General features: G+C 42.8%; 2 protein-coding genes across 24 annotated transcripts in view; one reads left to right on the plus strand and one right to left on the minus strand.

Annotated features, from left to right (window-relative positions):
• The window catches only part of ccdc88ab (coiled-coil domain containing 88Ab), a 38,206-nt gene extending 25,124 nt beyond the window's left edge, over nt 1-13,082 (plus strand). Inside the window, exons 20-39 of one of the 9 annotated variants that reach the window (XM_057048463.1) lie at nt 130-254; nt 332-470; nt 956-1,132; nt 1,221-1,382; nt 2,196-2,473; nt 2,615-2,758; nt 2,888-3,074; nt 3,266-3,411; nt 3,527-3,619; nt 3,703-3,905; nt 4,177-4,224; nt 5,704-5,781; nt 7,151-7,387; nt 7,475-7,528; nt 8,172-8,255; nt 8,790-8,879; nt 9,133-9,386; nt 9,493-9,946; nt 11,265-11,367; nt 11,950-13,082. In XM_057048463.1, coding sequence (XP_056904443.1) covers nt 130-254; nt 332-470; nt 956-1,132; nt 1,221-1,382; nt 2,196-2,473; nt 2,615-2,758; nt 2,888-3,074; nt 3,266-3,411; nt 3,527-3,619; nt 3,703-3,905; nt 4,177-4,224; nt 5,704-5,781; nt 7,151-7,387; nt 7,475-7,528; nt 8,172-8,255; nt 8,790-8,879; nt 9,133-9,386; nt 9,493-9,946; nt 11,265-11,320 — 3,009 coding nt within the window. In that variant the 3' untranslated portion in view covers nt 11,321-11,367; nt 11,950-13,082. Of the gene's footprint in view, nt 1-129; nt 255-331; nt 471-955; nt 1,133-1,220; nt 1,383-2,195; nt 2,474-2,614; nt 2,759-2,887; nt 3,075-3,265; nt 3,412-3,526; nt 3,620-3,702; nt 3,906-4,176; nt 4,225-5,703; nt 5,782-7,150; nt 7,388-7,474; nt 7,529-8,171; nt 8,256-8,789; nt 8,880-9,132; nt 9,387-9,492 lie in introns of all 9 variants that reach the window. The other 8 variants (XR_008952882.1, XM_057048455.1, XM_057048459.1 and 5 more) reach the window with 8 other exon arrangements.
• Nucleotides 13,083-13,412: 330 nt separating this feature from the next.
• camk2g2 (calcium/calmodulin-dependent protein kinase (CaM kinase) II gamma 2) overlaps nt 13,413-27,657 on the minus strand; it is a 28,005-nt gene continuing 13,760 nt past the window's right edge. The window contains exons 7-22 of one of the 15 annotated variants that reach the window (XM_057048464.1): nt 26,859-26,961; nt 26,597-26,680; nt 25,774-25,868; nt 24,495-24,617; nt 24,124-24,207; nt 24,006-24,048; nt 23,409-23,468; nt 22,176-22,216; nt 21,488-21,520; nt 20,510-20,584; nt 19,495-19,539; nt 18,748-18,802; nt 16,827-16,902; nt 16,505-16,599; nt 16,168-16,419; nt 13,413-16,031 (exon numbers count right to left, since the gene is read on the minus strand). In XM_057048464.1, the coding sequence (XP_056904444.1) occupies nt 16,187-16,419; nt 16,505-16,599; nt 16,827-16,902; nt 18,748-18,802; nt 19,495-19,539; nt 20,510-20,584; nt 21,488-21,520; nt 22,176-22,216; nt 23,409-23,468; nt 24,006-24,048; nt 24,124-24,207; nt 24,495-24,617; nt 25,774-25,868; nt 26,597-26,680; nt 26,859-26,961 (1,245 nt within the window). In that variant the 3' untranslated portion in view covers nt 13,413-16,031; nt 16,168-16,186. The remainder of the gene's footprint in view (nt 16,032-16,167; nt 16,420-16,504; nt 16,600-16,826; nt 16,903-18,747; nt 18,803-19,494; nt 19,540-20,509; nt 20,585-21,487; nt 21,521-22,175; nt 22,217-23,408; nt 23,469-24,005; nt 24,049-24,123; nt 24,208-24,494; nt 24,618-25,773; nt 25,869-26,596; nt 26,681-26,858; nt 26,962-27,657) is intronic. The other 14 variants (XM_057048466.1, XM_057048467.1, XM_057048465.1 and 11 more) reach the window with 14 other exon arrangements.

Genomic DNA, 27,657 nt, shown 5'->3' on the forward strand with positions numbered 1-27,657 from the left:
TCAAGAAATGCTTTCGACACAGATCATATGACCTGTATGAATGAGACTCTAAACAGACGCTTTGTTTTTAGTTATTGGGAAATGATTTTTTTTTTTTTTTTTAAACAAAATGTGCTGTGTGTGTTTTAGGAGCTTGTCAGTGAGAAACTGAGAACTCAGCAGATGAACAATGATCTGGAGAAACTGACTCATGAGCTGGAGAAGATTGGTCTCAACAAGGAAAGGTTGCTTCATGATGAAGGCTCTGACGACAGGTACTTCCTTAAATACATGCCCTATTCATAATAATGAGTACACAATCATGTTAATACTCACTAAATATTGTTTTCAGATTTAAACTTTTGGAGACCAAATTAGAGTCCACTCTAAAATCAACTTTGGAGATTAAAGAGGAGAAGATTGCTGCTCTTGAGGCCAGACTGCAGGAGTCTTCTAACCTCAACCAACAACTTCGCCAGGAGCTCAAGACGGTCAGTAGCAGGCATTCATCTACAAATCCTTTTTGTATAATGTTATTGATGTATAAGATGTCAACTTTCACCTAAATTGCAATATTGGACCTAACACTTAACGTGAAAATTCACTTACTTATATATAAAATCATAAAAATCCCCACTAGAGAACAGCTTGTACAAATGTCTATTCCTCCATTTCCTAGATAGGGTGAATACCCAGAGCAATTCTTGAGGTCAATGCATTATTTATTCATTTCCCTTTTTGCTTCGGGCATCAGTTTATCTATTCATGTGGCAGCCATGGAGAATGTCTGCTTTTCTTCTGAGTGGTGTTTGTATTTTGATCTTGCTGATGTGAATTTAAAAGATGATGAATCAGTTGCATTTAATTACATTGTTGTTGAGCCTTAAGATTATTTGAATTTCCATTTTTTAACTTTCACATTTTATTTTAATTTTACTGGATGACTACAATATTATGTCCATTCATGTGTGGTCAGGTGAAGAAAAACTATGAAGCACTGCGTCAGAGGGAGGAGGAGGAGAAAATGGTGCAGAGTTCGCCCCCTAGAGGAGGAGAGGACCGTCCAGCTGTGAGTAAATGGGAGAAGGAGAGCCATGAAGCCACCAGGGAGTTGCTTAAAGTCAAAGATCGACTCATTGAGGTTGAAAGAAATGTAAGTTCATATTATAGTGATAGCAATCAATGTGCATTTTTTAAAAATGTAATTCTTCTGTATCAATAACACTGGTGTTTATCCCCAGAATGCTACACTGCAGGCTGAAAAGGTGGCTCTGAAGAGTCAGCTCAAACAACTGGAAACTCAAAACTCCAACCTGCAGGCTCAGATTATCACTGTTCAGAGACAGACTGCTTCTTTACAGGAAAACAATACAGCGCTGCAGACACAAAATGCTAAAATTCAGGTAACCCCGCAACAAGATTGGTCTGTTCCGATGACAAAGTAGTGATTAGAAGTAAGGAAGTGGTCAATAGTACTTAATAAAAACATATATCTGAAACAAATTAGCAGCATTATTTGCTTTTAGGATTTAATTAAAATCTATAGTTCACAAGACTGATGTTGTTTATACGTCGTCCGTCTCTGTGAAACTGATTTTTCCACAGATATCTGAATCTGACCTTTAATGTTCAAGGGCTTGTTACTGCTCTTCGCCCCAGTGATGTGTGATTTAGATCAATAGATTTCTGCATAACTCCATTATGACAGAAATATATGAAATATTGCAGGACGCTATCGACGCAGCATGGCTTTTTCATCTACTCTGAACCAGTTGCCTTTGAAGCCTGCTTAGCGGCCTGGATTTAGATGTTTACTCCTTGTTTGGCAGCAATTCAAACCCTGATTATGGTTGACAGGATTTATGCTGACCACACGACAGCTTCAAGCTGTTTCTGTGGGTGTTTGTTAGTGTGTTTGGCTTGTTTGTATGGTGGCAGGTGTGTTAAAAGCCTCTAAAAATGTAGCGAAGAATGCAGAATGTGTGTCAGCACCTGCAAAAAATCTGCTAATGGGAATATGTTGAGACTAGTTTGCTGCAGTGATCTCAAAAGACTCAAATTCAAGCAGAAAAGTAAAAAATGTAATATTTTCTTGGATATAATATCTTGTGGAAATTACATGTAATATTCAAGCTGTCTTTCAAGTCTGCTTGTTTGTTGACATTTTTTCCCCACCTTGGAGCCTAAATTCATTATGTATGTGTCATCACGCTTAGGTGGAGAACTCAACCCTGAGTTCACAGAGTGCAGCTCTGATGGCCCAGAATGCCCAGCTGCAGACCCAGCAGAGCAGCATGGAGAGTGAACGTGAGGGAGTGTTGAAGGAGAAAGAGGAGTTAAGAGCCACGTATGAGCTGCTGCTCCGTGACCATGAGAAGTTGGCAGCGCTGCACGAGAGGCAGGCAGCAGAATACGAGGCACTGATAGGAAAGCACGGGAACCTGAAAACCTCTCATAAGGGTCTGGAGCAGCAACACAGAGACCTGGAAGACAAGTGAGATGAAAATGCATCGAAATTTTATATGCAGTGCTGCTTTAAATGTCTACACTGGTCCATGAGGGCTTTTGTCACAAACAAAATAAATACAATACTTCTGGTATTTATTGGTATATAATGTGCTTTTTATATATGAAGATACAAACAGTTCCTGCAGAGGAAGGGGGAGCTGGAGGAGCTGTCGAAAAATCTGAAAGACCAGCAGGAAAAAATGGTGCTGGAGAACCAAACCCACCAAACCACAGCTGACCAGTATAAACTGCTCAAAGAGGAAAATGATAGGTAAGGTTAAACTGTGTCATTATTAAAGATACAAATTGTATGTTGGACCGGCTTGTTTCTATTTTATGTTTGGATAGTTCCATTTTACAAACTGGTCTATACTAAAGAGCATCTCTGCTTCCTCCCCAGGCTGAATTCAACATATCGCCAGCTGTTGAAGGATAATGAAAATCTTCAGCTGGATCATAAGAACATTAAGAGCCAGCTGAACAGTGCCAAGCTGGAACAGACTAAGCTAGAGGCTGAATTCTCTAAACTGAAGGAGCAGTACCAGCAGTTGGACATCACTTCCACCAAACTCACCAACCAGTGTGAGGTAGGGACACACCCTTCTCTTTTTTTAGATCTAGGATTTCCCCTTAACGTGATTGTGCCTAATGAGTCAACTGTCTAAGGTTTGTTGTTTGTATTGGTGACTTCTGCCGCCTGCTGTGTTGTGGGATCACAGACTCCCTTAATGTCTGATATGTGTTCAGACATGTCTTAATGCATCTGTGTGTCTATTAGTTGTTGAGCCAACTGAAAGGAAATCTGGAAGAGGAGAATCGACATCTGTTGGACCAGATTCAGACTCTGATGCTACAGAATCGCACTTTGTTGGAGCAGACAATGGAAAGCAAGGATCTGTTCCATGTAGAGCAAAGACAGTACATGTAAAAACCTGTGATTGTTTCTCTTAAATGGCCACATTTTTTCTGTTTTCCTGCAGACTCATTTGTGACATTTATTAGAACTTTATGGTAATGCGTTTTGATTCACGTTTACCAGAGACAAGCTGAATGAGCTGAGGAGACAGAAGGAGAAGCTGGAAGAGAAGATCATGGACCAGTATAAATTCTATGACCCATCACCTCCACGCAGGTAAAAACGGACAAGAATTCTCTTGCCTCTTCGTTGCCAGTGTTGATCCAACATTTCACTCCTGTTTAATCTGCCCTCTGCAGACGTGGCAACTGGATCACCTTAAAGATGAGGAAGTTGATCAAGCCGAAAAGCCGTGAAAGGATGCGCTCTCTCACACTGACTCCGTCTCGATCAGAACTGGGAGATGTTTTCCTGACCTGTCCCCAGGATAGCCAGGACAGTTCTTCCATCGGTTCTGGCTCTAACTCGCTGGATGACACACTAACACAAAAGAGGAGCGGCAGTGAGTATAGCCAAATCATACAGACATACGTTCACTGTTTGGTGTTGCTTTACACATCTATGATAATTAACAAGACGATGTTCTACAGCCAAATGGGACAAATGCACGCACAACTGTTGCCAGTTCTACAGTTCTATTTGACCCTGAATAGATTTTTCAAATAAATCTAGACAGACACAACTACTCTGTGTGCATGTTTGTGTGCTGGCTGACTGGCCTTTCCTGACTAGCCTTTCCTCCTGTAACGACTCCTTTATCTCTCTCTGTAAAGGGAGGAGAGGGCAGCAGCCCCATGCCCAAGGGCATGGGTCCACCAACGGTATGCCGTGGAAGGGGAGGGTGGGCGGGGTTTCTGACCCAACTGTCACACCTTTCGGGGCATGTTTTCGTGAGTCCATTGCCTGTGTCGCTCGCTGTGGTAGGCGCTACGGTTGAGCTGTGCAACACCGTTAGGGTTAACGCTGAACTGGAATCCAGTGTAATTGAGACACGCTCCCTGGTTTTTAATTGACTGTGCTGGATTTTTGTTACCTAATTTATGCTGAGAGTGTCAGAATCCCAACACAGACACATTTAAAGTCATTTTAGTGACCAAAAAAATCCAACCAGTTTTGTAATAACCTTTATGTCACTGAATAGTGGCTTCAAATTTCCAAACAAAACATCTTCATATCTTTCAGAAGTTAGGTTTTATTGAGGTTTAAATTTAGCATTAATCACCATTGCATGCACCATGGGTTGAACGGGTAGATAGATTTAACTAAATATTGTTTGCTGTAGCCCATCAATTTCGATTGATTGTAGGAGTTAATTACTACATAATGAACTACAATTGAAGTACCGGTACCTCTTCAGAAACAGGGAAAATATTTTTCCAGTTCACTTTTACTGTCTCCAGTCAACCTGGTGACCTGCACAGTTCACCTGTAAACAACAGTGAAACACCATCTAATGTAGCCAAAGCTATTAAATGGTGCAATCCATTATGGTTGACCTCCAGTCAGTCCAAGATATTTAAAACTTCAGGTGTAATTGGTAGCAATAGAAAGATTTATTGTTACTTAACTAGCTTTGTATATTGTCCTCAAGGTTATACCACCATATTTTTTATCAAGAGTACAGTCCTCAGTGTGGTTTACTTGACATTTGATTCTTCTGATTGCACCCTTTAATATTCCTCATCCTCTGTGAGATTGGCAAGACTCGGACCGTTGTGTTGTTTTAAATAGTATGGTGTGCCTTAAAAATAGCTACATAAATACAGTGTTTATATGTCTTTGTGTGGACTGATTGCAGATAGTACGAGTGTGTGTTTTTGCATAATGCATATGCATTTGTGTATTTCTGTACATTTGTTTGTTACAAATGCCTGCCCCCAAAAGTATTTTTCATAGCTAGAGGCATTTTAATCTACCATGAAAACGCATCAGCCATGTTACAATCAGTCTGATTCAATCAAATGTTTACGCATCACCAGGTTATAACGTGTTATTACATCAATTAAAAGCTCAGAAAAGGGCAAATGAAATAAATTCAAGTCAGTGCAGAAGCCCTCGTCATAACAAACCCACGAGTGAAGTGTACACCATTGTTGTTTGTGTTGTAATGTATTGTTGACTTCATGTGTCTGTTCAGGAGGTCAGTGCTTTCTGCATCTCTTCCCTGTTTCTTTTGGTGACAACATTAACCATACCCCTTTGTTCTTCCCTTCTTTTTCTTTTGATTTCTTTTCCTCCACCTCTCTTGGGCTTGTTCTGTCGTCTTTCCCCCTGGTTTGTCTTTGGCTGCGCTTTGACAGCTATTAAAAGGTTGCCTTTCATGAGGAACAGATCCGAGGACAAAGACAAGGCCAAGGCCATCTACCGGCGCTCCATGTGTAAGATCACCGATAGCCGTCATGCTAAACTTCCATTTTCTCCGCTCCCTCTCATTGTATTATTCTGGAGACATTACAAAGGAAAAGTCACTGCTTTCATCAGACTTACAGTATGAGAGTGTGTAAGTAACTATTTCAGGATTTTGCCACATTGCTTAAACTCAAGTTAAAGTCATTTTTTAAATAATTATCTGTTTCCTAAATCTTTTTTACGAATGTCTGAACATTTCATTTAGTAAAACAGATGATAGAATAAACACCTTCGTACTGTAACAGATGATGTCAGTGACCTCGTCCTAAATTATTGTAGTAAGTTCCCCACCTCCATCACCTCCTCTGCCTTGTGTCTGCTGCCTAAACGTACTTGTTGGCTCCACTCTTGGCTTTTGTCGGCTTGCAGTCTCACTTTATTCTGTTTGCTAGTTTTTCATCCAAGTAAAAATTGATAAAGAAATTAAATAATGTATAATACAATTGTAGATCCCACTTTTGGATCCACCTGCTATTGTGTGATATAGTGTGAGAACTGTGTCCCTTATTTTCATCTACATCAGCACATCTACATATCATTTCTTCACTCAAGTGATCGTCAAAGCTCCTTTTCAATAGGCAAATTATTGGGCAGCTTTTTTATCTGCTGTGATGTTTCTTTTTGTGTGTGAGTGGAGCTAGAATGAAAGACTGTTTATTTGTCTGTGTGAGGGTGTGTCTCAGTGGGAGAGAATGCCTTTCAAGAGCCTGTGTTTTGGGTTTGCTCCCATATTTGATTACAGCATGTAAAAAGACAATCACCAGCCGCCGGATTACCACCTTTTGCACACTCCATGGAGGATTTGAAATGGAGCCTAGCTTCTCTTCTCTCTTATCTCTATATCTGTCTCTGTGCTGCATTTCAGACCTTATTCTACTGACATGGAGTACTCTCACTCTCATCCTGCCTCCCGTTATGTGTGTGCAGCACTGCTGGTGCTTACAGCAGCTCTGCATGTCTTCATGCATTTCCACCATTTCATACAGTGCAGTTAAAGTGTGTAAAGACAGTGGCCTCATTGGATGAGTGTCAAGTGAAGGTCATTGTATCAAGCTGCTTCTGTCTTTATACACTACAAGCTTGTTTGAATCTTTTAAGATCTCTGCTCATGCAATGAGTTTTGAAAGAAAAAAAAAACTGCTTGATTTTCTGTATAATATTTAGATTAAGAATGTAGGTTATTTTCATACAAAGAAGTCTGGTCAGTTGATTGTCATATTTCAAAACTTTCATGAGTTGGCTGTATTTCCTTCAGTCATTTGCATCATTGAGCGACTGTAAATCAAAAGATTAGATTCTTTGACTTACAAATGTTTATTCTTCTGCTGATCCATTCAGCCATGAACGATCTGCTGCAGACCATGGCACTTGCAGGCGGTTCTTCAGCTCAGTGGGCAGGAAGCTCTGAAAACCTTGATGGCGCTGCAGCTGGAGACGTTGGCATTACAGGGTGCAGCAGGCGCAGCGGGCAACGCATGAAGGAACTGGCTTTATCCACCAACGCCATCGACAATGCTGCCCTCACCCTGCCGAGCGCAGGGCACAGCAGAGCCAAACTCAGGCTTCAGGTCAAAGGTTAGAATGCTTGTTGGTTTAATTAAGAAGGGGGAAATGCTTGGGAAATGTCTTGGTGACAAACCAACATCTGTTTCTGTATCACAGAAAATGCTTCCTGTGAGAATGTTGTTGGCTCGTTAGATGACTCAAAGAATCAAGGTAAGACATGCCATCAACAGTAATGTTTTAGCCTCCATGACTACACTACTACTGGATCAACTACATCAGAAATTAGAACCATGTGACAGGACTGGAAGCCCCCCTGACACCACCTCAAAAGCGGGTCATGTCCTAATGTTGGTCTCTAGGCTGCTTTCCTGCATTCCTTCTTTGATTAATCCTGATGTCTCTGGTTTTAATGGAGAGCAAGGGCCCATTTCAGTGATCATCCACTATTGAAAGTAGGATTCACTCTAATTCAGGCTTTAGGATGTTATCCAGGGCTGTTAATCTCCAACCAGGAAGCAACTCCTCATCACTTCTGTGTCACGCTACTGTAATCACGTGTCAGAGTCATTACTACTTGGAACCAGAGTAGATTGTCACCCTCAGGTTAACAGGTACAGACACTAATACTTAATTATTAATTGCCAGAATGCAAAAATGCTACTTATTTTTGCAAGTTCTCTTCAGCGGTACAGCGTAATAATGGCATCATGGTCCATGGATGCTTATTATTCTTATCATCTCAGTAGTTCTGCAGAAACACTGTTTGTTGCAGTGTCCAGCATTATTAAGTATTGTGGTTCCATATGTAACAACCAGGGTGTGTTGAGTCGTGTGTATATGTGTGTTTCATTAGGCCTGCAGGGGCATAGCAGTGCTCCAGCTCAGTGTCCTCCCGTTGAGCTGGGCGTTATGTGCAGAGTTCCGTGTAACATCTGTAGTAAGTGACCACAACTTGGCACTGAATTCCTGTGTGAAGGGCGACGATGGGCATTTGTTCCCATTGTCTGTTTATTATTATTATAATTAATATCAATTAATCCATTCAGTTATGTTTAAAGTTAATGTGAAAGAAGGGGTTCTTTTCATCCTTTTTTCTTGGACTATTTTTCTGCAGCTAAACACAAAGCACGTCTCCCCATGTCTTCTTTATTAATTCACTTACAATTCGGTGCTCTGTTGGTCACTATTGTCTCGGTTTCTCTCTCTCTGAGCTGGGTTGGGCTTTGTATTGAGCTACTCCTCCACTGCATCAGCTCCTCCTTTGATTTGACAGATTGGAGCTACAGTTTGGCATCAGGCTGCTTTTCCTGCTCCTCTGACTGGCATGTGCCATCTGCTGCCCCAGCAGGAGACGTTCTGTCACATTAGAAACATGCACCTATGCGTTGGTCTGTTTGTGCATGATAATATGGATGCTAAGTTCGTATATCCTCAGTGTGTGTGTGTGTGTACCCTTTTGTCCCTTCCCCAGCCTCCAGACCCTCCAGTCTCCATAGCAACAGGACCCCCAGTAGTAATAGTAACAATAACTCCCACCTCACTTCTCCTTTGGAGGGCAAAGGTATGCTTCTCTACCCCATCGCACCTCATCCTCCTGTTAACATTTTTGCGCTTTTCCTTCTTTTATTTATTTTTTTGCCCTCAATAAAGTAAAATCTGATATAATCAGTTATATTCTGCTTGTTATATTAATATTTTTTTGCTCTTGGTGCAGTGTAATGGTGGTTTATTATTTGAGTGCTGCTTTGTGCAGAAAATGTCAGTGGTTACAGGCTACTTTTACTGTCTAATGATTAAAAAAAATCCTTGAACAGGGACGCTGAATGGCAGCCATAGCAGGCCACAGAGTGAGAGCAGCGGAGAGTTCAGCCTGAGTTTAGACCAGGAGGTGTGGTCCAGCAGCGGCAGTAGCCCCATCCAGCAGTCCTCGCGGTCCTCCCATCAGAGCCCCCTGCAGCTGCGCAAGTCCCTCGAGCCGAACACTAACGCAAGCAGCCCCACCCAGTGCCGCAGTGGTGAGGTGCTGTCCCTGCAGCAGTTCCTGGATGAGGGGATTGATCCCACAGAGGTGAACACAAGCGCACCTCATGCGTTTTGTTGATGTTGACAATAAATATCATATGATCTGTTTGCTGTTCTGCGCATTGATGCCGTTTATCTCCCCGTTTCTGCAGTCTGGCAGTCAGGAGAATCTTACCGTGGACTCCCCTCGCCTCTCTACCTCGTCTGAGCACGTTCAGAAAGAACGCTCCACAACAAAGACTCGTGGTATATTGCGCTCTTCCAGTGGGAGAGCCACACCTGTCAGCTCCGAGCGTCCACCGAGATCTACCGGACAACCGGGCCGTCCGAGCCTGCGAAAGGCAGAAAGCACTCGAGTGAGAGGCTCCGTCCCGATCCGCTCCAGCCTGTCTTCGCAGGGAAAGGCCACGTCTGTGTCTGAACGTCTGGATTCTGCATCCTCCACGCTCCCCAGGGCCAGTAGTGTCATCTCCACCGCCGAGGGTTCCACACGGCGCACCAGTATCCACGACATGCTCTCTAAGGACAACAGGCAGCCTGTGTCAGTGGATGGTGTTCCTCCCCCGGTGTCAAAAAAGGCTGGGCTCCGCTCCCAGCCCTCATCCAGTGAGTACCACTCCAACAGCAGCACCCTAAAGATGCCCCTAACCACCACCACCACCACCACCAACCCTCTACCCAAGTCACTCAGCCTGCCTTGCAGTACCTTGGAGGATCCCGACCTCTCCCTTGAGTCTTTCCTCGGCCCTTCTTTCACCTTGGAGTCCGTGTTCATGGACTCCATTTTTAGCGAGTCAGCAGACAAAAACCTACCGTTCTTGTCTCTAAATCCTACCCTAGTCAGCAACATTAGCGGGCCTCCCGTTACAAACAAATCGCATCCACCTTCCACACACAGCCATATTTCCATCCCAAACCAGGCCCCACACAACCAAACAAATGGTCAGATGAGGTCCAGTCCTGCCATTCTTACTGAGAACATTGGTGTAAATAATTCAGAGCAGGTGGTGAACCCAGAGGACGCTCAGTCTCTCTGGTACGAGTACGGCTGTGTGTGATGGTTCTTCCAGACGTTACTGATGAGGTGGTTCAACAACAGCTTCTCCTCCTCTGCATGTATTTATCAGAGCACTGTTTACCTTTTTGGTGTATCTTTCATGCTCCTGTTTTTTGGTGATTTTTTTTTTTTCCTGCCATGTTCTTTTGTCCTAATTATTATCTTGATTTATCAGCTTTAATGGGGTGATGCAGTACATCTACTAACTCTAATGGGGACAAAGCATCGCATTTAAGGTTCAGTCATTCTGTGTTCACACCCCTTTACATCATCACCTACTGCTTTGACAGCTGTAAACTGTCCCATTTTGATCCCAGAGGTCAAAATGGTCATGTTTTCTTTTCTTTTGGTCGTTTTAATGTTTAACAGGGGATTTTTGTTTTGGGATTTTTTTTGTTGTTGTAAGGGTGTTTCATATTACACTTTGTTTTTTAAAAAGTTATTTGTTCTGGTGGTGGTGATGAAATAATGAAGCTTCATTCATAACTCATCTGAAATAAGTGATGGTTTAAGCTGTTGGTTACCGAGTCCTGAAAACAGGAATTGAAAATTGGAATTTGATCCGTTTCAGTGGTCAGATTGGTGCGAATGAAGTTGCATTGTTTCTTGAATTGTTCTCAGACTGGATGATCTGATATTTTATACTGACAGCTTGTACAGTTTGTTGTCACGACTAAGTTATAATTGAAGACGAGCACTACTTTACGTGCCAATACTAGTCCTACTACTGTCGCCTCTGTCTCCTTATTTATTTCTGCTTTTGATTTTGAAGTTATTGTATTTATCTTAATCTGCTCTATATGCATATGAAGTAAACAAACTGTTTTCCTGTCCTGGTGTAATGTAAACATTGCCTTTATCCTACAGATGTGGAGGGCAGAAAGTCAAAAAGCAAGAGTGGGGAGCTGCAGCAAAGCTGCTGAACCCTGCCCGCGCCCTCGTCTGTCTGCTACCATGCCGTGCGTGCGTGGTGAGTGTGAGCTGCACGAGCGGGGAGGAATAGGAAGGGGGTTGGGGGCGTCGGTCCTTGTCTCCATGGGAACCTGAAACATGGTGTAACAGATGTCATCCATCCTGCTGTGCACTTGCTCCTCCCTCCCCACGCTCCTGTTTGTCACCCCTCCTTCCCCGTGGCGCCAAACGCCTGTTTTGAGGCCGGCAGGACGCCGGTCTGCATGTCCCGCTTCAGAGTGGACCGGTGCTGCTCTGCTTTGTGTCCCCTGAACATTTTCATGACGCTCATCAGTGAGGTTCACGAGCTGGTGTTCTCCGCTACGCTAATGAGAAAAGTTTCTGTTAAATTGATGAGCTCTTGAACGTTCCCAGGCTCTTTGGTGCTGCTGCATGGTTTTGGTGTAACACTAAGTTTCCTCCCCACTGCCGTTCCACCGATGATGCATGTAGATCCTGGCTCGTTGCTTCTGTCTCCCATTTCCTACACACACAGTTTGACCGTTTCTGACTTTTAACCTTATATCTTCTCTTGACTTTTAGCTTCTGTATTCTTTAATCTTTTTCTAATCTCTCTCCTATCTGCTTACCTGGAACTCAGAAAGGTGGCCTTGGAGCTGTGTCTGAAGCCGAGTAGAGTTAATCTGCTAAGACCGTCTACAGTGGGGAAACGGATTGTATAATTTTTTTTTCAAACCAAGACCCTTCAGTAGAGAAAAGTGGCACCCTTCTCTGTTTTGTTTTCCTTCCTTGAATCAAGGAAACGCCAGAACAATACTAGTGTTTGGGTGGTAGTTTTTGGTGAAGACCAGTGCTGTGGCAGATCCTGTTGCCTCTCACCCTTTGTTGTGATGGCCCTTTTGATGTGGACCGGTCAGAAAGGATGTTGCATTAAAGTGCCGATGTTCACGCGACAGTCAGAAGGATGATCTTCACCCTGACAGGCTCAGTTTTGGATCTTCTGTGCAACAGAGTCAGATGGACCATCTTCTGCACAATGCCATAGTCTGACGTGACCTTTTTTAAATGGACAACAGGCACAGAGATGCCATCCAGGCTTGGATAATACAGCTTAAAGCATGTCGACATCAAACATTTCCAACACAACCTGCAGTCAGACTAAAAAAAAAACCCCAATCTGCATGAAGCAATCAGCCAAACGCCCCACTTCCTTTATCCAATCACAGAGGAGGACAGTGTTTAGTGGGGATTTCACTCACCAGGATGCCAAATGGATTTGGAGAGGAAGCCATGGCTGCTATGTGATTGGCATCTGTTGCCTGTCAATCATGCCTGAAACTTGTGCGAGTTGGGGTTGTTGTGGGAGTTTTCCAGGTTACATTTGAGCACCACGCACCCTTAAACACACGCTTCTCTAGACTAGTCAGATTCATTAAACTTCCTCTGTTCCCATCCTGCTGTTAAATGGAAAAGCACAACTACAGTTCAGTAACTTCATACATTACAGTGTTTCTTACTCTTCATTAGGATTTCCTTAATAGTTCTGAAATCTGACTGGTTAACTATACTGCACATCCAGCACGTGCAGATTCCTGTTGCTGTGTTAATGAACATGATGGTGACATTTTTCCTTTTTCCACGAATTCTTAATGTAATTAAAATTCAGACTGCTGCGTGATGCGTTTGTCTTTACTGAATAGTCACAGGAAGTGTTCATCTTCAAGTGAAGGTGCATGCTTGAACCTGGGATGAAATAAACAAAGCTGTACATTAGATCTTAGTTCTGTCTTATTTTCCAGTGTAATGAAGTTCAGTATATTTCACCCAGCTGGTATGTTTATTCAGATATTTGGGGACAAATCCTTAAAGTTAATGCCTCAAAAAAAAGTTACAAAAGAGAGCGATTGTTTTTTTAAAAGTGACCTTTAGTGCCCCCTAGTGGCGAGTGGTCATGGTGGCTTTAGTTTATAAAAATCCACAGAGAAAATATCTATATGACCGTTTATGCAACAGTAGCAAGTGATAAGTAATCACATCTGAAATCAACCATAGCAACTGCATGCCGGTGTTTTTATTCTTAAGCACATACACAAAACAAGGAACTTATTTTTAACAGATGGTTTTTATTAAATAATCATGCAAAACTCCAGCATCCAATTTTAATTCATAACAGACACACATAGCCCCTTTTATTATAAAGTTACAATGCAATAAATTTAACACAAGCTCAGGCTTTGCGAATGTGAGTGTCTGATCAGCTCAGTCGGAGCATTTCAGAACCTCAAAGATGCAAGTAACAGGTTTCCATTTCTGTATCAAGTCAACCGTGATAACTGAGCAGAAAGTAAACATGCATATTTCTTTCATTTGTAAAACTGCATATATTGTACTGCCGTGCTGCGATTTGCCTTTTTCAGCACTTTAAAGCATTTCAAGGATCGTTTTTGCCCTCTGTAGAGTTCACCACGTCCACTTCACCCGCAACAAACAAAGATATACGAAGAAAACTAGACATCTCCTGTGAGCTGGTTTTCTTTTTTAGGTCATTAGTGCCATCAAGCCAATCTATGAAATCAACATATTTGGTCCCAGTTTGGGCAATGAGTCAAATCAGAGACCTGCAAAGTTCAAATTCTACCTTCTACGTAGGCTTCAGCGGAGCAGTGAGGTCCCTCTAGTGTTCCCACAAACATCAAAAATGTTTAATTCTCTAAACGTTCTGGGCACACTTTAAAACAAGACTGTGCACCCAAATTCAACGTGAATGCACATTGAAGTGGGTTAAATATGCAAATAAAAAATGTTCTCTGACTGTTACTAAGGCTGCTTCCTGTGGCAGACACACACACGCACGCACGTTCCAACATATCAAAAATATGTCTGCATAATTTGCCTCCATATTGAGAAACACTACCACATCTGTATGTCTAAAGAGAAATGTCTTTTTTGCATAAAATTTTGCTGACTACGTAAGAGTGACATCACAGCAAAGTAACAGTCCAACAGCTGGAGTGACCCAGATAAATTTGGGCATGGGAGGGGGTTACCACATGTCAATCAAGCACAAATGAATGCCTCATTTCAATAACACAATTGCAGGCAAGATTCTGAATTCGCGATGGCAGATTTGGGGAGATGACATAATGCGACAGTGGAATTTAGAAAGTCTACAACATCCACAACTTTTAACAGCCCCATGGGCGTGCACAAAAAGACAGAAGTCGAGTGCATCGTGGGATCTTCATGCTTGTGCAGTTGTGAGGGCATGGCAGATGTGTCACGTGACTCGGCGCGGCTGTGAGCGTGCAAAGATGCGATATGTTGTGTGATATGTGATTTCAGAGGTCTTCAGAGCAGACCTCACCCCTCTGCTGGAGTCATGCGGACGTTTGACCGCTGTTAGATTCCGTTTAAAAGCTTTTTTAATGGGATCTTTGTCTCTCGTGTGCAAACTTCGATAATATCGTTCTGTAGCTGCTGCTCACACAACTGATAATAATAGAACATCGAAACACCAACACAACACTTACAACAGAATCTTACAGGGACCAGACAACTGCAGGGGTCCCACAGCCCTGGTGCCCCCCTTTAGCTCAAAACCTTTTAAAACATGCTTTTGTTAGACATCACCAGGACTTTACACTGAAGAACAGCAAGCCAAGACAGACAACACACAGTTTATAAAGAACAGCCAGAACAGGAGACGGACATCACCGACACCATCGTGGTTCTGAAACAACAAGACTGGCGGACGTGGAGGGCAGGGGTGAAGGAAGCAGGACGGGGGGAGCTTTGGGCGAGCACGTCCCAAAGTGAGAGAGCTTCGCTCCCTCGGGAGAGCAAAGACTTCAGCGTCGGGTCCACGTGTCTGTGTAAGGGCAGTACAGGCCGCCGGAGACACTAACGCATGCTTCACCATGAAAACAGAAGGTAGGAATCCACAGAGATTTGGCCGAGTGCGCCCATGCGTACAGAGCAGGAAATCGACTGACGGCGCCACCTGGTGTTTCACGAGAAACACATCAAATTGAGCCGCCATGTGTTTGAATCTTGAGTGTGTGTCTGTGTGTGTGCGCGTGTGAGAAACCAGAAACGTTTACACCTAAACTGTCAATTTCCTAACCCCCAAAAACACAAATAACCTATGCTTCCATAAATTATCTATATACACATTTCCATTAAATACAATTTGATTAAAAATGATGCCTTTAAACAAAAAGAGTCCGACCATTAGAAATTAAGAGTTGAGCAAAATTTTAAAAAAAAAAAAAAAAATCATTTAAACCTCTCCGAGTCCCATTAATGAAGTGTGAAGTGTACATGTTCTACTGTTAATAGTTATTCCATCTATTTTCTTATATTAATACTTTTCCAGACAGCAGACAGAACAAGGGTGTTTTTAAAAGGCTGAGTGAGGAGGACAGGAAACAGGACCACCACAGTGTCACCAGCAGAAACATGCACCATCTGCAGGACCAGCAGCTTCAGCACCAGCGTCAAGCTGGGGTTGGACCAGATCGGGCTTCCGCCGCTGTTGTCCCTCATTCAAACAGGCCTTTAGAATATGCTCGTGTGTGTCCCCGTCTTTACTTCACTTCAGAAGGTGTTTTCTCCACATTTGAGTTTTAAAACTTGCCCAACAGGCTCCTCTCAGCCAGGTTCCTGGCACCAAATCCACCACAGCCAATAAATGCTCCAAACAGCTCCAGAGTTCAGGCAAAGCTGGAAAAGAAGGAAGATGTTGGCTTCAGCATTAATAACTGAAGAGGACAGGCCACGCCCACCCCTGACCATCTGAAGCAGGACTAGTTTAAACGAGAGCAAAACAAGGTGATAAATCTGGGGGACATTCTCCTACCTGGGCCCACGAGGCCCTCTCACTGCAGTGGTGCGGCCGGTGCTCCTGAGCAGTGGAAGTGTACATTGAGCCATTTGGCATCACGACGCTGCCACACACGCGTTTCCTCCGACTGGCAGGAGCGCGGCCGGCCCTGGGCGTCCATGTACTGCGTCAGGCGGATGTACGCTATGCAGGCAGCGTCCTCGCCGATCAGGTGGACGTGAGGGTTGAGGATGGTGGTGTGCACGGGCTTGCTGTTTTTACTCAACACTGCGGGGGTGAAACATGCACAGAACTGTTCGTCAAATCAAGCACATTGAACAGAAAACACATAAAACACCAAGAAGCAGCTCACAGTTCTCGAAGTAGAACTTGTGAAAGTCCATGCCCTCCACCAGGTTTCCCAGAGACTCAGGCTCGAACGAGGTCAGTCCCGGGTCACAGATTCTCCTGTCACACACAAACAGAGGGAAGATTGACGGTGTATCTTCTGCTGTATCACATTCCTATCTGCAAATAATCAAAAAAGAACATAATTCCCCGACAAAACTGCACAGTTCTAATTGAACCAACCATTTACAGCCTGAAATTATGATTATTCTGTGCAGGAGGCAGCAGATATTTATGATGTTGGAGGTTTTTTTTCTTTTAAAATATCTTTAAATGTGCAGACTTACGTATAAGCATCAAAATCGCCATTGTTGATGGCTTCAATCAGCTGCTCCGTCATCTTTATTATCTCCTGTTTACGAGCTGTAAAAAAATAACCGAGCACATAAGACTAATGAGTGAACGACACTCAGTGTTACTCGAGTAAACAAGACCAATTAATGCTTATAAAAAGGTTTGATTGAATAATTCAATAACTGATCTTAAGTGTATCTTAATTCTCCTTCGCCAATCATAATAAAACAAGAAAAAGTGAGTGAGAAATCCTGGCAAAACCAGTTTCTTCATGATTTAAAGGCACATCGCACACGCACCAAATGACGGCTGTGTATTCTGACAGATTATGTCTGTTAATAAATAATAAATAAATCATCCTCAAGAACCTTCTAATATTCCCATCCTGGCTCTTGGGGCGGTCACCTAGAAGTCTTTATAAATACGACTTGCCTCGTATTTACTTTACTGCAATTCCCCCCCCTACCGACAGGGGCAGCAGACCAGATTCTGGGGCATGAGCTAGTGTGTGTGTGTGTGTGTGTGTGTGTGTGTGTGTGTGTGTGTGTGTGTGTGTGTGTGTGTGTGTGTGTGTGTGTGTGTGTCGGGGGATGGGGAGGTCCACGAAACAAAATAGCACTTGTCAATGCTGAAAAATCATTAAAAATGATTTTGTTTCAAAAGCTGAATAAATGTAATTACATTTCTGAGGAAGGCCAGTAGGTGGCAGCATAAGAACGAAGAGCAGCTGTAATTTTGTAGTCAGATCTAGAAGTTTGCATTTCTGCGCAGCACTGCGTCTTGTTTTAATAGATTTAATGTTTTGGGGGGGGGGGGGGGGGGCTAATGGCTGAGCAGTAAACCAGGTTAACTGTGACTGACTCAGGGGGGAGGTCGGCAGCAGGGGTCCAAGAGCCCAGTGTTGCTGATTTTAATACCACTCTTTTTCTCACTATTTTTCCAAAAACAGCAGCCTTTAAGGGGCTTTACACATCAGTGTCCAGGCCAGAGTTCACCAAGTAAAAGGAGTAAAAGGCCACACTGGAGGCCACCAGATCTACCAACAGCACATCAAAAAACTCACTTCAGTTGTACTGAAAAGAAAAAATAAAATACATTTTTAAAAAAACTCTGGAAAAAAACCTCTGGAAAAAAACCTCCGAAGAAATCCAGAGAAAACGTCTCATGTCATCAGCGATTATCCTGCATGAGGCAGATTCCTGTTAAAGCCACAGGAATCTGCCTTAAGTAACAAGATTAACTCTTTTCTAGAAGGCTGAACGCAGCTCTGTCCTACTTCATTCACCTGAAAACACTCAAGGCTCATCTCACTCACACAAACACACACACTCACACACCACAATAGATCAGACAAAATGTGTGTCAGGCAGCAGTAAACAGATTTTGCAGCTCCTTAGAGACAAAGGATCAAATCAAATCTACATTTATGAAACCTAAAAATGATATAAAGGTGTCAAATCAATAAAGACTCATCAGAAAGGGGGCATCTGAAGATCAGGAGCTATTTGCAATCTTAATTCCTTCCTATTAAATAAAAAAAACAGCAGTCGAGTATATTTAAAGACGATTGCAGGTCTCAAAATCCCTCTATTGTATGAGATGTAGAGAGAATACGATGCCTGGCTCAAAGGAACTGAGGTTTAGAAATAAACAGTTCCAGTGGAAGGGTGTAATCCTCCCAGGGGACTCACACCTATTAAAAGACCACAATGTTTTATTTATATTGTTGAGTCACATGATTTCATCCTCTGACTCAGATCATCATTTTTTATGCATTCAGGCTTTTTCCTTCATGGAGACTTCTAATATATTTCTTCCCCTGACAGAAGGCCAGTAGATCAGAACCTTTGGTTTAATCATACAGTTTGAAAAGCACAAACTTTAGCATGCAGAAGAGATGGAAGCTGACCTTACCTTTCCTACCTTTCAGCTCCTCCTCTTCTGTGTTGTTGCAGCTCTCTGTGGAGCCCTGAAAGATGGAGACAAGCAACAAGGAATGGGTGGACGCACAGGAAAAAGGGGGGCGAGAGCCAGGCAGGCAGCTTGGAATGTGGGTGGAGTGAGCTCTGGTCGGACATGGTTGGACATTTTACTCATACGGACACAGAGACAACCTGACAGACAGACAAAACGAACGGCTCCCTCCCAGGAGCACAAACCAGCCAGGACGCCAGAATCAGAGCAGCGAGCTGCGACTGTGTTAAAGTGATCGTTTCCCCAAGAAAATCCGGAAAAATCCCAAATAGAAGACAGAGTGTGTGCAGCAGAAGAGCTAAAATTTGGTTCTAAATAGACCTATATATGATATGTTTAGTAACGTATACAACAAAAATCATGATCTGTGTTCAGTTTTGCAACTATTAGGATAATAATGTACCTTTCATGACTGCATAATGTTCTGCCAATTTTTGTTATATTGATATAAAAAGAAATAAGAAAAATCAGGTGATATTTTTAACTTTTTTGATTTGGAATTGATTCACTTTAATAATAAGACCTAAGTAGATAACTGTTGTGAGGCTCTGTAGCACTAAAACATCAGGATTAGCAGTTCAAAATAGTCCAGATTTGCTGAGTCAACATTCGGTGCACAATAAAAGTGCAGAGAGGAGAAACCAGAGTCACCGGTGGTAACGGTGGCTGGCAGGAAAGGGGCCTTACCTTGGTGCCGTCAGCTGGGTTGTGAACAACAGTGGTCTGGGCTTCCTGGGGGGAGGCAGGAAACACTTTACCATGTCGGGACGTAATGGTTTTCAGGGTAGGGAGATGCCAATGGCAACAAATATAGAAGACAGACACTACAGATGGAGGTCACAGGGCATTCCTGGTGATTCAGTGACCTGATCGTAGCCGTCAGGAGGCACCGTGTGAGTGTTCACCAACTGTGAGGCCTCGAAGATCATTTCAGAATCTCCAGAATGCAAGAAAGCACAGAGATCTAAACACACTTACGGCCATGACTGAGAAAGAGGAGGCGCACGTGGAGGTTGTGGTATAAATCTTTAGATTTTCTGTCAAATGTACGACAATTTCACTGGCTGCGGCATCTCCTTCTCAGTCTTGACCACAGAAGCATTCGACACAGTGATTCAAGGTGTCCCAGCAGAGCGTCAAGCACCGAGGATGTGTGACGGCCAGACACTGAGCTTCTGGATCAACAGTGCATCCGGCCACAACTGAGTGTCTTAATGATGGAAGTGATCCCAGAGTGTTTAAACCACTCAGTCCCAAACATCACTGCATCAATCGTTTGCAGGTAGAAGAACAGAAGAGTTAGACGAGAGACCGTGACGTGACATTAAAACTATGTAACAGCATCAGCAGTAAAGCAACACTGGTTATAAAGGACAGAATTTGGGAGGAACCAGGTCACTTCCTGCCCGCTGATGCTGCTGAGCAACCTGCTGATGAGGATGAAAGCTCCAAAAAACTCCTAAATCTACATATTTAAAGCAAGCCTTTATCAATTATGGATGGACGACTGCCATTAACCCACGAAAATCTGTCACAGTTTGTCAAAGCAGAAGCAAAGATGCTGAAGGTGAAGGTTGTGAAAGAGGCCAAGCTGCAGGGAATATTCACTAGACAGGTCACAAAGCAGGAGGAGACAGGACTGATGTAAAAGAAGGTGAAAATGGTGAGATAAAGTGAAAAGAACCAAACAGGGATGATGTACCATCGGCGCTGCGGATGACATGCTGCTGTCTTTGGTGCTGCTGCTGCTGACTACACTGTTTTTACTGCTGTCTCCCTGTGACCGGGGCAAAGAAACACAACACAGAATGACTCCCAACACTCCCCACAGAGGTAATCCCGCAACCCTCCGGGGACGGCAGCACAAAAACAGGGAATACGCTGCGCAACCCCCCCGACGGAGACACATATCAGAGACCTGCAGGGCGAATGACTGCACCACCTCTCTGTCCCAAAATCGGCTCTACTGAGAGACTCTATTGCTAAAATTCTTTGTCCAATATCTGTATGTAGACAGAAAATTAGGTTTTTAAAGCAGCAATTCACAATAAGAGTCTGTATCCAAATCACAAACCCAATTTCTGGAGGCCTAAAGTCAGAATATGAGTTGTTTTTAATGATCAGTCCAGGTCTTTGCATGCAGTGAAAGGCCCCGATATTTATTCTGGTTTTGCTGAAGAGAACGAGTGTGCATGAGGAAGGTTCTGCTTTTTTATTTAATAAACAGATGAAACCATAAACAGCTAACCCTTTAGCAGCACCTTCTCCTGTACTGACTAGCAGGACAACCAGTCAAGTTCCCAGCGAGCCTGCCAGTTTAAAAAGGACAATTTTATTCTGTTTTAGTTCAAGTTAAAATTGTATTTCTCAGCTCTGTCTGGTTATTTGTCAATGTGTAACCATTTAAATGTTCTCCGTTACTTGGGATTAATGCATTAGTGATGTATGACCCACAAATCCTAATTTTATCCAATGAACTTTGGCACACAGGTCCATCAGGATGTGAAATGGTTTCCATGGTAGTTATGGCAGAAGCAGATGCAGAGATGCTGAGGAGGCCTCAAAAGGAGGCACCAAAACAAAACTAATCGGACAAAGTCAGAGGGGAGGCCAGAGGGAGGAATGACCCGGAGAGAGACGGAGCATGAAAAATGAACGTAAACGACCGAGCCCATCTCACCATCAAACAAACACTCGAGCTGGATTTCCTTTTCTGACAGACGAGGAGGAGGCGCACGGAAAAAAGAAAGAGAGGGTCATCGGGAAACAAGGAGCGAATTAAAAACACAGAGTGAAGCTGTCAGACTGATCCCAGAGGCGGGAAAACTACTGCACAAGCTTAAACAGATACAAAAATGGCAAAAAGGGATGTTAAAAAGATTACAGAAGAGGAAAGAACAACCTGCTGCATTAACAATACACAGGTTATACAGCTAACTACAAGATTGGACTCATGGCGGGATGCTGATTGCTAATTCTACCCAGCCCCCCCATCAGCAGGAGGGTCCCCCTACATGAGCCTGGTCCTGCTCAAGGTTTCTTCCTGTTAAATGGGAGTTTTTCCTTGCCAGTGTTCCTTGTTGGGGGTCAGGCCCTGGGATTCTGTAAAGCGCCTAGAAACAATTTTGATTGTAACAGACACTTTATAAATAAAGACTGATTGATAATTTTGGCAATTCACTGCATGCAGACGCTGACTGTCAATTTAGAATAAGCCGGAAGCAGCAAAAACGTCTCTTGTAATAAATGTTTAAGTATTTTAAGACCCCTTTTAAATTAACCTCACTCATTAAAAACAGAGAAGAGACCACATTCAGGAAAAGAACACAGGAAGTGGCGTAAGAGCATTTCCAGGTCAGGGCGCTTACCTTCACACCATCAGACTTTTTGTTTAGTAACGATTTACACGCTGAAAGAAAGAAGAAAAGACGCAGTTGAGATGGATCAGTCAACAGAAATCGAAGCTTTTTTAAAATGAGTCCAATGTTCTGTCAGCTGATTTCACAAACTGGAACAAAAGAACTCAACAGACTGTTTAAATAATTGTTTCACTTATTTCCAAAGAACATCTCATAGCCGAGTCTATTACCTTAAAAAGTAATAAGAAGAGAAAGGGGAGAAGTGAAGAGTAACGTCTTTAACATTAGTATATTTGGTATTCATAATTAACTAAAAGTGTTAATAACACATTTAATCTTAAAAGTGTTAATAACAGACGTTTAATCTTTTTCACAGAGCTGGTGGGTTCATGCAGCATCATGACCATTTCAGAGTTATTTCAGGACTAAAGGAAAATAAAAACCATCGAAATGTCTACTTTCCGCTTAAGGATCAAAAACAGACTGAAATATTTTCCTTTCTATTTCCGAATAGATAACCTTTACAAAAGCCGCTGGGCCGGTCACGTGACCAAAGCTCAGGATGCTTCATTCTGGGTGGATTCTGCAAACGTGCTGTTTGACTAGAATAAGGCATCCGTGAATATGGTCACTTTTACAACACATTTACCTGATTTCCACCTGACTTAAACACAAATTTGCTCCATCATGCACATGTTTCATACAGGGTTCCCCAGCCCACTAGCAACTTTCCTTTGAGTTGCGTTTTAACCGCGCAGGCGGGAAACAGCAGACAAGGAAATATTGATTACAAAGGATGCTGCTCATTCTGCTGGACCAGCTTTGCATGCAGGTTGGCGCTCTGAACTGGACTCAGTGCTCATACACATGCTTGGCTTGCTGTTAGAACCGGAGCCATGCAGAGGGAAGAAGCGGCCATCGACTGGGCATCAGCTGCGTGTCCTGAAGGAGGCAAAACTGGGAATGTTCTCGAGGTACTGGAGTGTCTGTGGGTGTTTACAAGAGGAGGGGCACACATGCAGCCTGTACGGCTTCTGCATCCGTGTTAGCTTGTGGAAGTTGATGCATGTTAGTATGTGTGCGCTTGTGTTTGTGTGTCAGATGCCCGGGTGCAATCAAAAGAGGCCCGTCAGCGTGTAGGAGCAGCAGGCGAAGGGATTCAACCAGCCCAGGCAACATGCCATTAGCCTGAGCACGAGGTTGGCAGAACGCAACTCCAACAAGCCCTTCAAGCAAACATACCTTCCTGTGCCATCGCGGCCGTGCTGGTGGTGGCGGCAGGGCTGGTATGCTGCCGTCCCACTATCGGACAGAGAGGGATGCAAAGCCCGACATCCTTCAGGATTACTAATTCAATCTAATATTGTCCCGAGTATTAAAAAAGAATGCAGGTTCTGCTCTGGAAGTATTAATATAATGGATGCTAACTGGATAAAGCTGCTAATTGAAGCCACATAAATCCAATCAGTCCTCACGGTAAAAAGTAGGTGGCTTTTAAACGCAGCAGCTTCCATTAGCGCATGTGAAGACAGCCGCGTCTATGCATTAGCTTGTTAGTCTACAACGGAAAGCTCACAAACACTTATTTAAAAGTGCGTCTGGCACTTTCTCCATTGTATCTGCTGACGGAGAGGAAACCTAAGCCTGAAGTGTGAAGCTACCGACAAAGCCGAGAGGAAATGTGAACAATGAAAAATAGTATGTGGTTATGGGGACAGGTTTGGGTCAAAGGTTACCGACAGGGATTAAAACAGAAGAGCAAAGCTTCCTTAAGCAAACAAAACAGTAATAAAACTAGATTTTCCTCCTGATGTGTGTAGTGTTGCTGAGAAAACTCACCTGAAAAGTTCCTGGACACCAACATTGTTGTGAGGATAGCACCCTGCGGAGAGACAAAGACATGTGAAAATGCACATCTGTGTGCGTTTGCATGTGTGTGATTAGTGTCACGGCTCACCTTAAGTTTCCTCCTGGCGTTGAACTTGCGCAGACACTCCACAGTCTCTTGGCGGTGCATCATGGAGGCCACCGTGGAACGTTGCTTAAAGAGGAGGCAAAACCACCATTTAATATCACTTTCAGAACGACCTTTGAAAGGCTTAGCATAAACTCGTAAATAAGTCCTAACAAAATTAAATAATGCTCATAAAAGATCTTTTTTCTATAAAGGATGGAAATGTTATTCTCAGTAGTATTGCTAAAAACACTGAATAACCAGTGGCCAAAGCTTTACAGCACTATGATGAGCAGCATTAAAAACATCTCATAATAATGAAGTTGGAAGTATCAAAATGGTGACATGATTATTAGGATGAAAGTGTGACTTACGCAGACCCAAGGATGCTTGAGGGCCTGGTCGGCAGTGATCCTTTTGGCAGGGTTGATCGTTAACATCTGATTGATCAGATTCTTGGCCTCGGGGGTCACTGTGTCCCACTCTGGTGAGGGAAACTAAAAGAGGACCAGGCGATACGTTTTACACCAGCCTCAGGAACCAGTTAAAAAGGAAACTAATTCTAATAAAGCATTTGACATCTTCCACACTACAGGATCATGGGTAGTGTAGTTCATTTTCTTTTAAAAACAAAAATAGGCTACTTTGATGATAGCTTCCTTTTATAGCGTAAACATGTTTCAAGAAGGTTGTAGAAGAATATTTTAGATGTGGATGTGTGCAAGTGCACATTATCTGACAAATACAGAAGTCACATTAACAAAGGCGTAGCTAATGACTTTAGACTAGCCAGGTCAGCACTGCCCATTCACAACAACTGTTTAAGCTAAGCTTATTATCAAAAAAGGGTGTTACTAACTAGCCTTAAATTATGCGTCTATAATTATCGGCCGGACAGCTGAAAGAGTACCAAAATTGTTCGAATGACACAGTAACATCACCGAAAATTAAATAAGTCCAAAATATCACAAGGACTTTAAACAACCCGTCTCCATATCAACAAAATCAGTATCTACAGTTATCTGTCAAACACTTCATATCATTTAACATTCATTAGATTAGGTGATTTCCAATTACGGAAATAAATAAAAGTAATAATTTCCCAAGACTCAGAGGATGCAACAAGATAAATAAACCACAGAGGCAATCCCATATCAAGCAATTAATACTACAATTGTTAAGGAGTTATTTAATGAGACTTAATGAGCTGTAGCGCATCGCTCGTCTAGTTTTTAATTACTTCAAAATGAATGAAATCTGATTATGTTTTAGAAATCGCCTTCCATGAACTCCGAGGCTCTCCAGAGACATCAACACGTTGGCCCCAGCAGGAAGTAACAGGAAATTCCATGACTTTTCCTGTTTATTGTTGTCAGAACCATCTGAAAGTGTCAGTTGTAGTGACCAGACAGTCAGCAGGCAACACTTCCTGTTTCCACTGCAGTCAGCAGCCATCCAGATAACTGGTAACTACAGCAACACTTTCTCATTGATGGTCCAGTCATTGTCTTCTACCTACTCTCTAATATCGGCATATGGATTCAGATAAGACACTTCCTCCAGCGTGCGCTGGTCGTTAGAAAGCGTTTGTACAGACTTGCATATTTAAATCTGCTGATAAAAAAGATCCAACGGTGTAAATAATTTACTCACATCGTATGCGCCTGCTTTAATTTGTTGGTAAAGTTTGTGTTGGTCTTCATCCCAGAAGGGAGGGTAGCCCACCAACAAGATGTACAGAATCACACCTGTCACACAAAAAAGTCCAAATTATAAATTAATGTGTACATCAGAAAAATATCAAAAATATCAGCCTATCATTCATCCCGTCACTTGATTGACAGGGCAGCCAGTTAGATGACAACTGAATTTTGACCTTTAGGTCACCGCTCGAGCGCTAAGCTATTCAGCGAATTACCTCTGATTTTAAGCCATCGCTAAAGCTTATGGTCATCAAAATGAATGAGGGAGCGGGACCAAGTAAGAAGACAAAAACATATCACTTTCATACGAAATGGGAGGTGGACTTTTTTTTTCACGATGTCATTTTCGAAGTGTGTTGAAGATTATTAAGTCCAAATAGCGTTCCACCATGACTGATGAACATTTGGAAGTGTGCTTGAAGCTGGCTGTCAGCAGCTACTGTCCGGACTATGCGTCCCTGGCTGATTCAATTCTAGATTGTCTTTAAAGTAAACTCAGCCAATTACAAAAAAATGTTAATAGTTGATTATTATGTGCGTTTTGCATTATTGGCTCATTCGGTGATGCAAGGTACATCAACATACATTGTACATAGAAAGAATCCTCGATACATTTGAAAATAATTAGATGTTTTGCATTTTTGTGGTGGGTAGATCATGTTGACTTGGTCATTTTGTAAGTAGCTCGCATGCTGAAAAAATGTGAGCACCCCTGGCGTACATATTCAGGAGTCAAAGTTTCCCTGAAGGAGCAAATGAGCTCAACAACTGACCACATGCCCAGATGTCCACTGGTCTTCCATACGGGTCCTTCCTCAGTACCTCTGGTGAGAGATATCCTGGAGTTCCAGCAAAACCTGTCAAAAATAAGAAGACTGACTAAAATCAGGTCGGAGAGAGCTGCATGTTTTAATGTCAAGGCTGGTGTGTGACCTTTAAATCTATGTGATGCAGCCAAGGTCTTAACCTGCTTTTTAAGAGCCAAAGGCCACAGACAGCAGCCTTTCACAACTGGAGTAAACACGATATTCTCACCAAACCATGCCTGTTGCTCTCCCTGCACCTCGATGGCTAAACCGAAATCGGCCAGTTTGACGGCTGCTCCCTTCATCTTACTGGCCAACAGCAGGTTCTCTGGCTGCAACAAACACACACATTGTTCTTTTAGACCTTCTCCACTTAGAAAGCTCCTTATTTCTCTCTTAAATCCAATGTGCATTTTTGGTTATTGTTCAAAAACCTTCAAAATGCAATTTATAGAGGAGCGAGCTGCTAAAATGAACACCAAATTATTAATGTTTCTCCTTGGGTGAACTCTCTGATGTTTTGAAGCACAAGTTGAGATCACAAAAAACACACATTTAATTAAGAGAAGGAGAAATAAAGATGCCTCCATGTCTGCATGAGTGGATGAGTTGCAGGAGCACGATGACATCTACAGCCAGTCAGCCGTGATTTGGTCAAACAGGAGACAGAGGCCTCCCCTAAAGAAATGACCTTTGTAGTCAGCTGTCAACACATTTAATACAGAACTCTTGACAGTTCTGACCAATAAAACTGCACTGCAGACGATTCAGGACACGGCCTGTTTAAGGACACATGTCTTATGGCATCAATATTCAGTTATCTCATTAAAACCTATACAAAAGGAAGAAAACACTCAATGAGTCATTTGCAGGTTTTCTCTCCTAATTACAGTTCCACTTTAAAGCCAGTTTTAACTCAAATAGATAATGTAGAACCGTAATACAGTTTTGGTATTTTTCTACGATCATAGGACCTGTTTGACAAAGACTCCGTGTTTATTAGTCCTCTTTTTGCCATTTAGAAAATG

This window comes from Takifugu flavidus, chromosome 11 (genome assembly GCF_003711565.1).
Source record: "Takifugu flavidus isolate HTHZ2018 chromosome 11, ASM371156v2, whole genome shotgun sequence".
Taxonomy (NCBI): domain Eukaryota; kingdom Metazoa; phylum Chordata; class Actinopteri; order Tetraodontiformes; family Tetraodontidae; genus Takifugu; species Takifugu flavidus.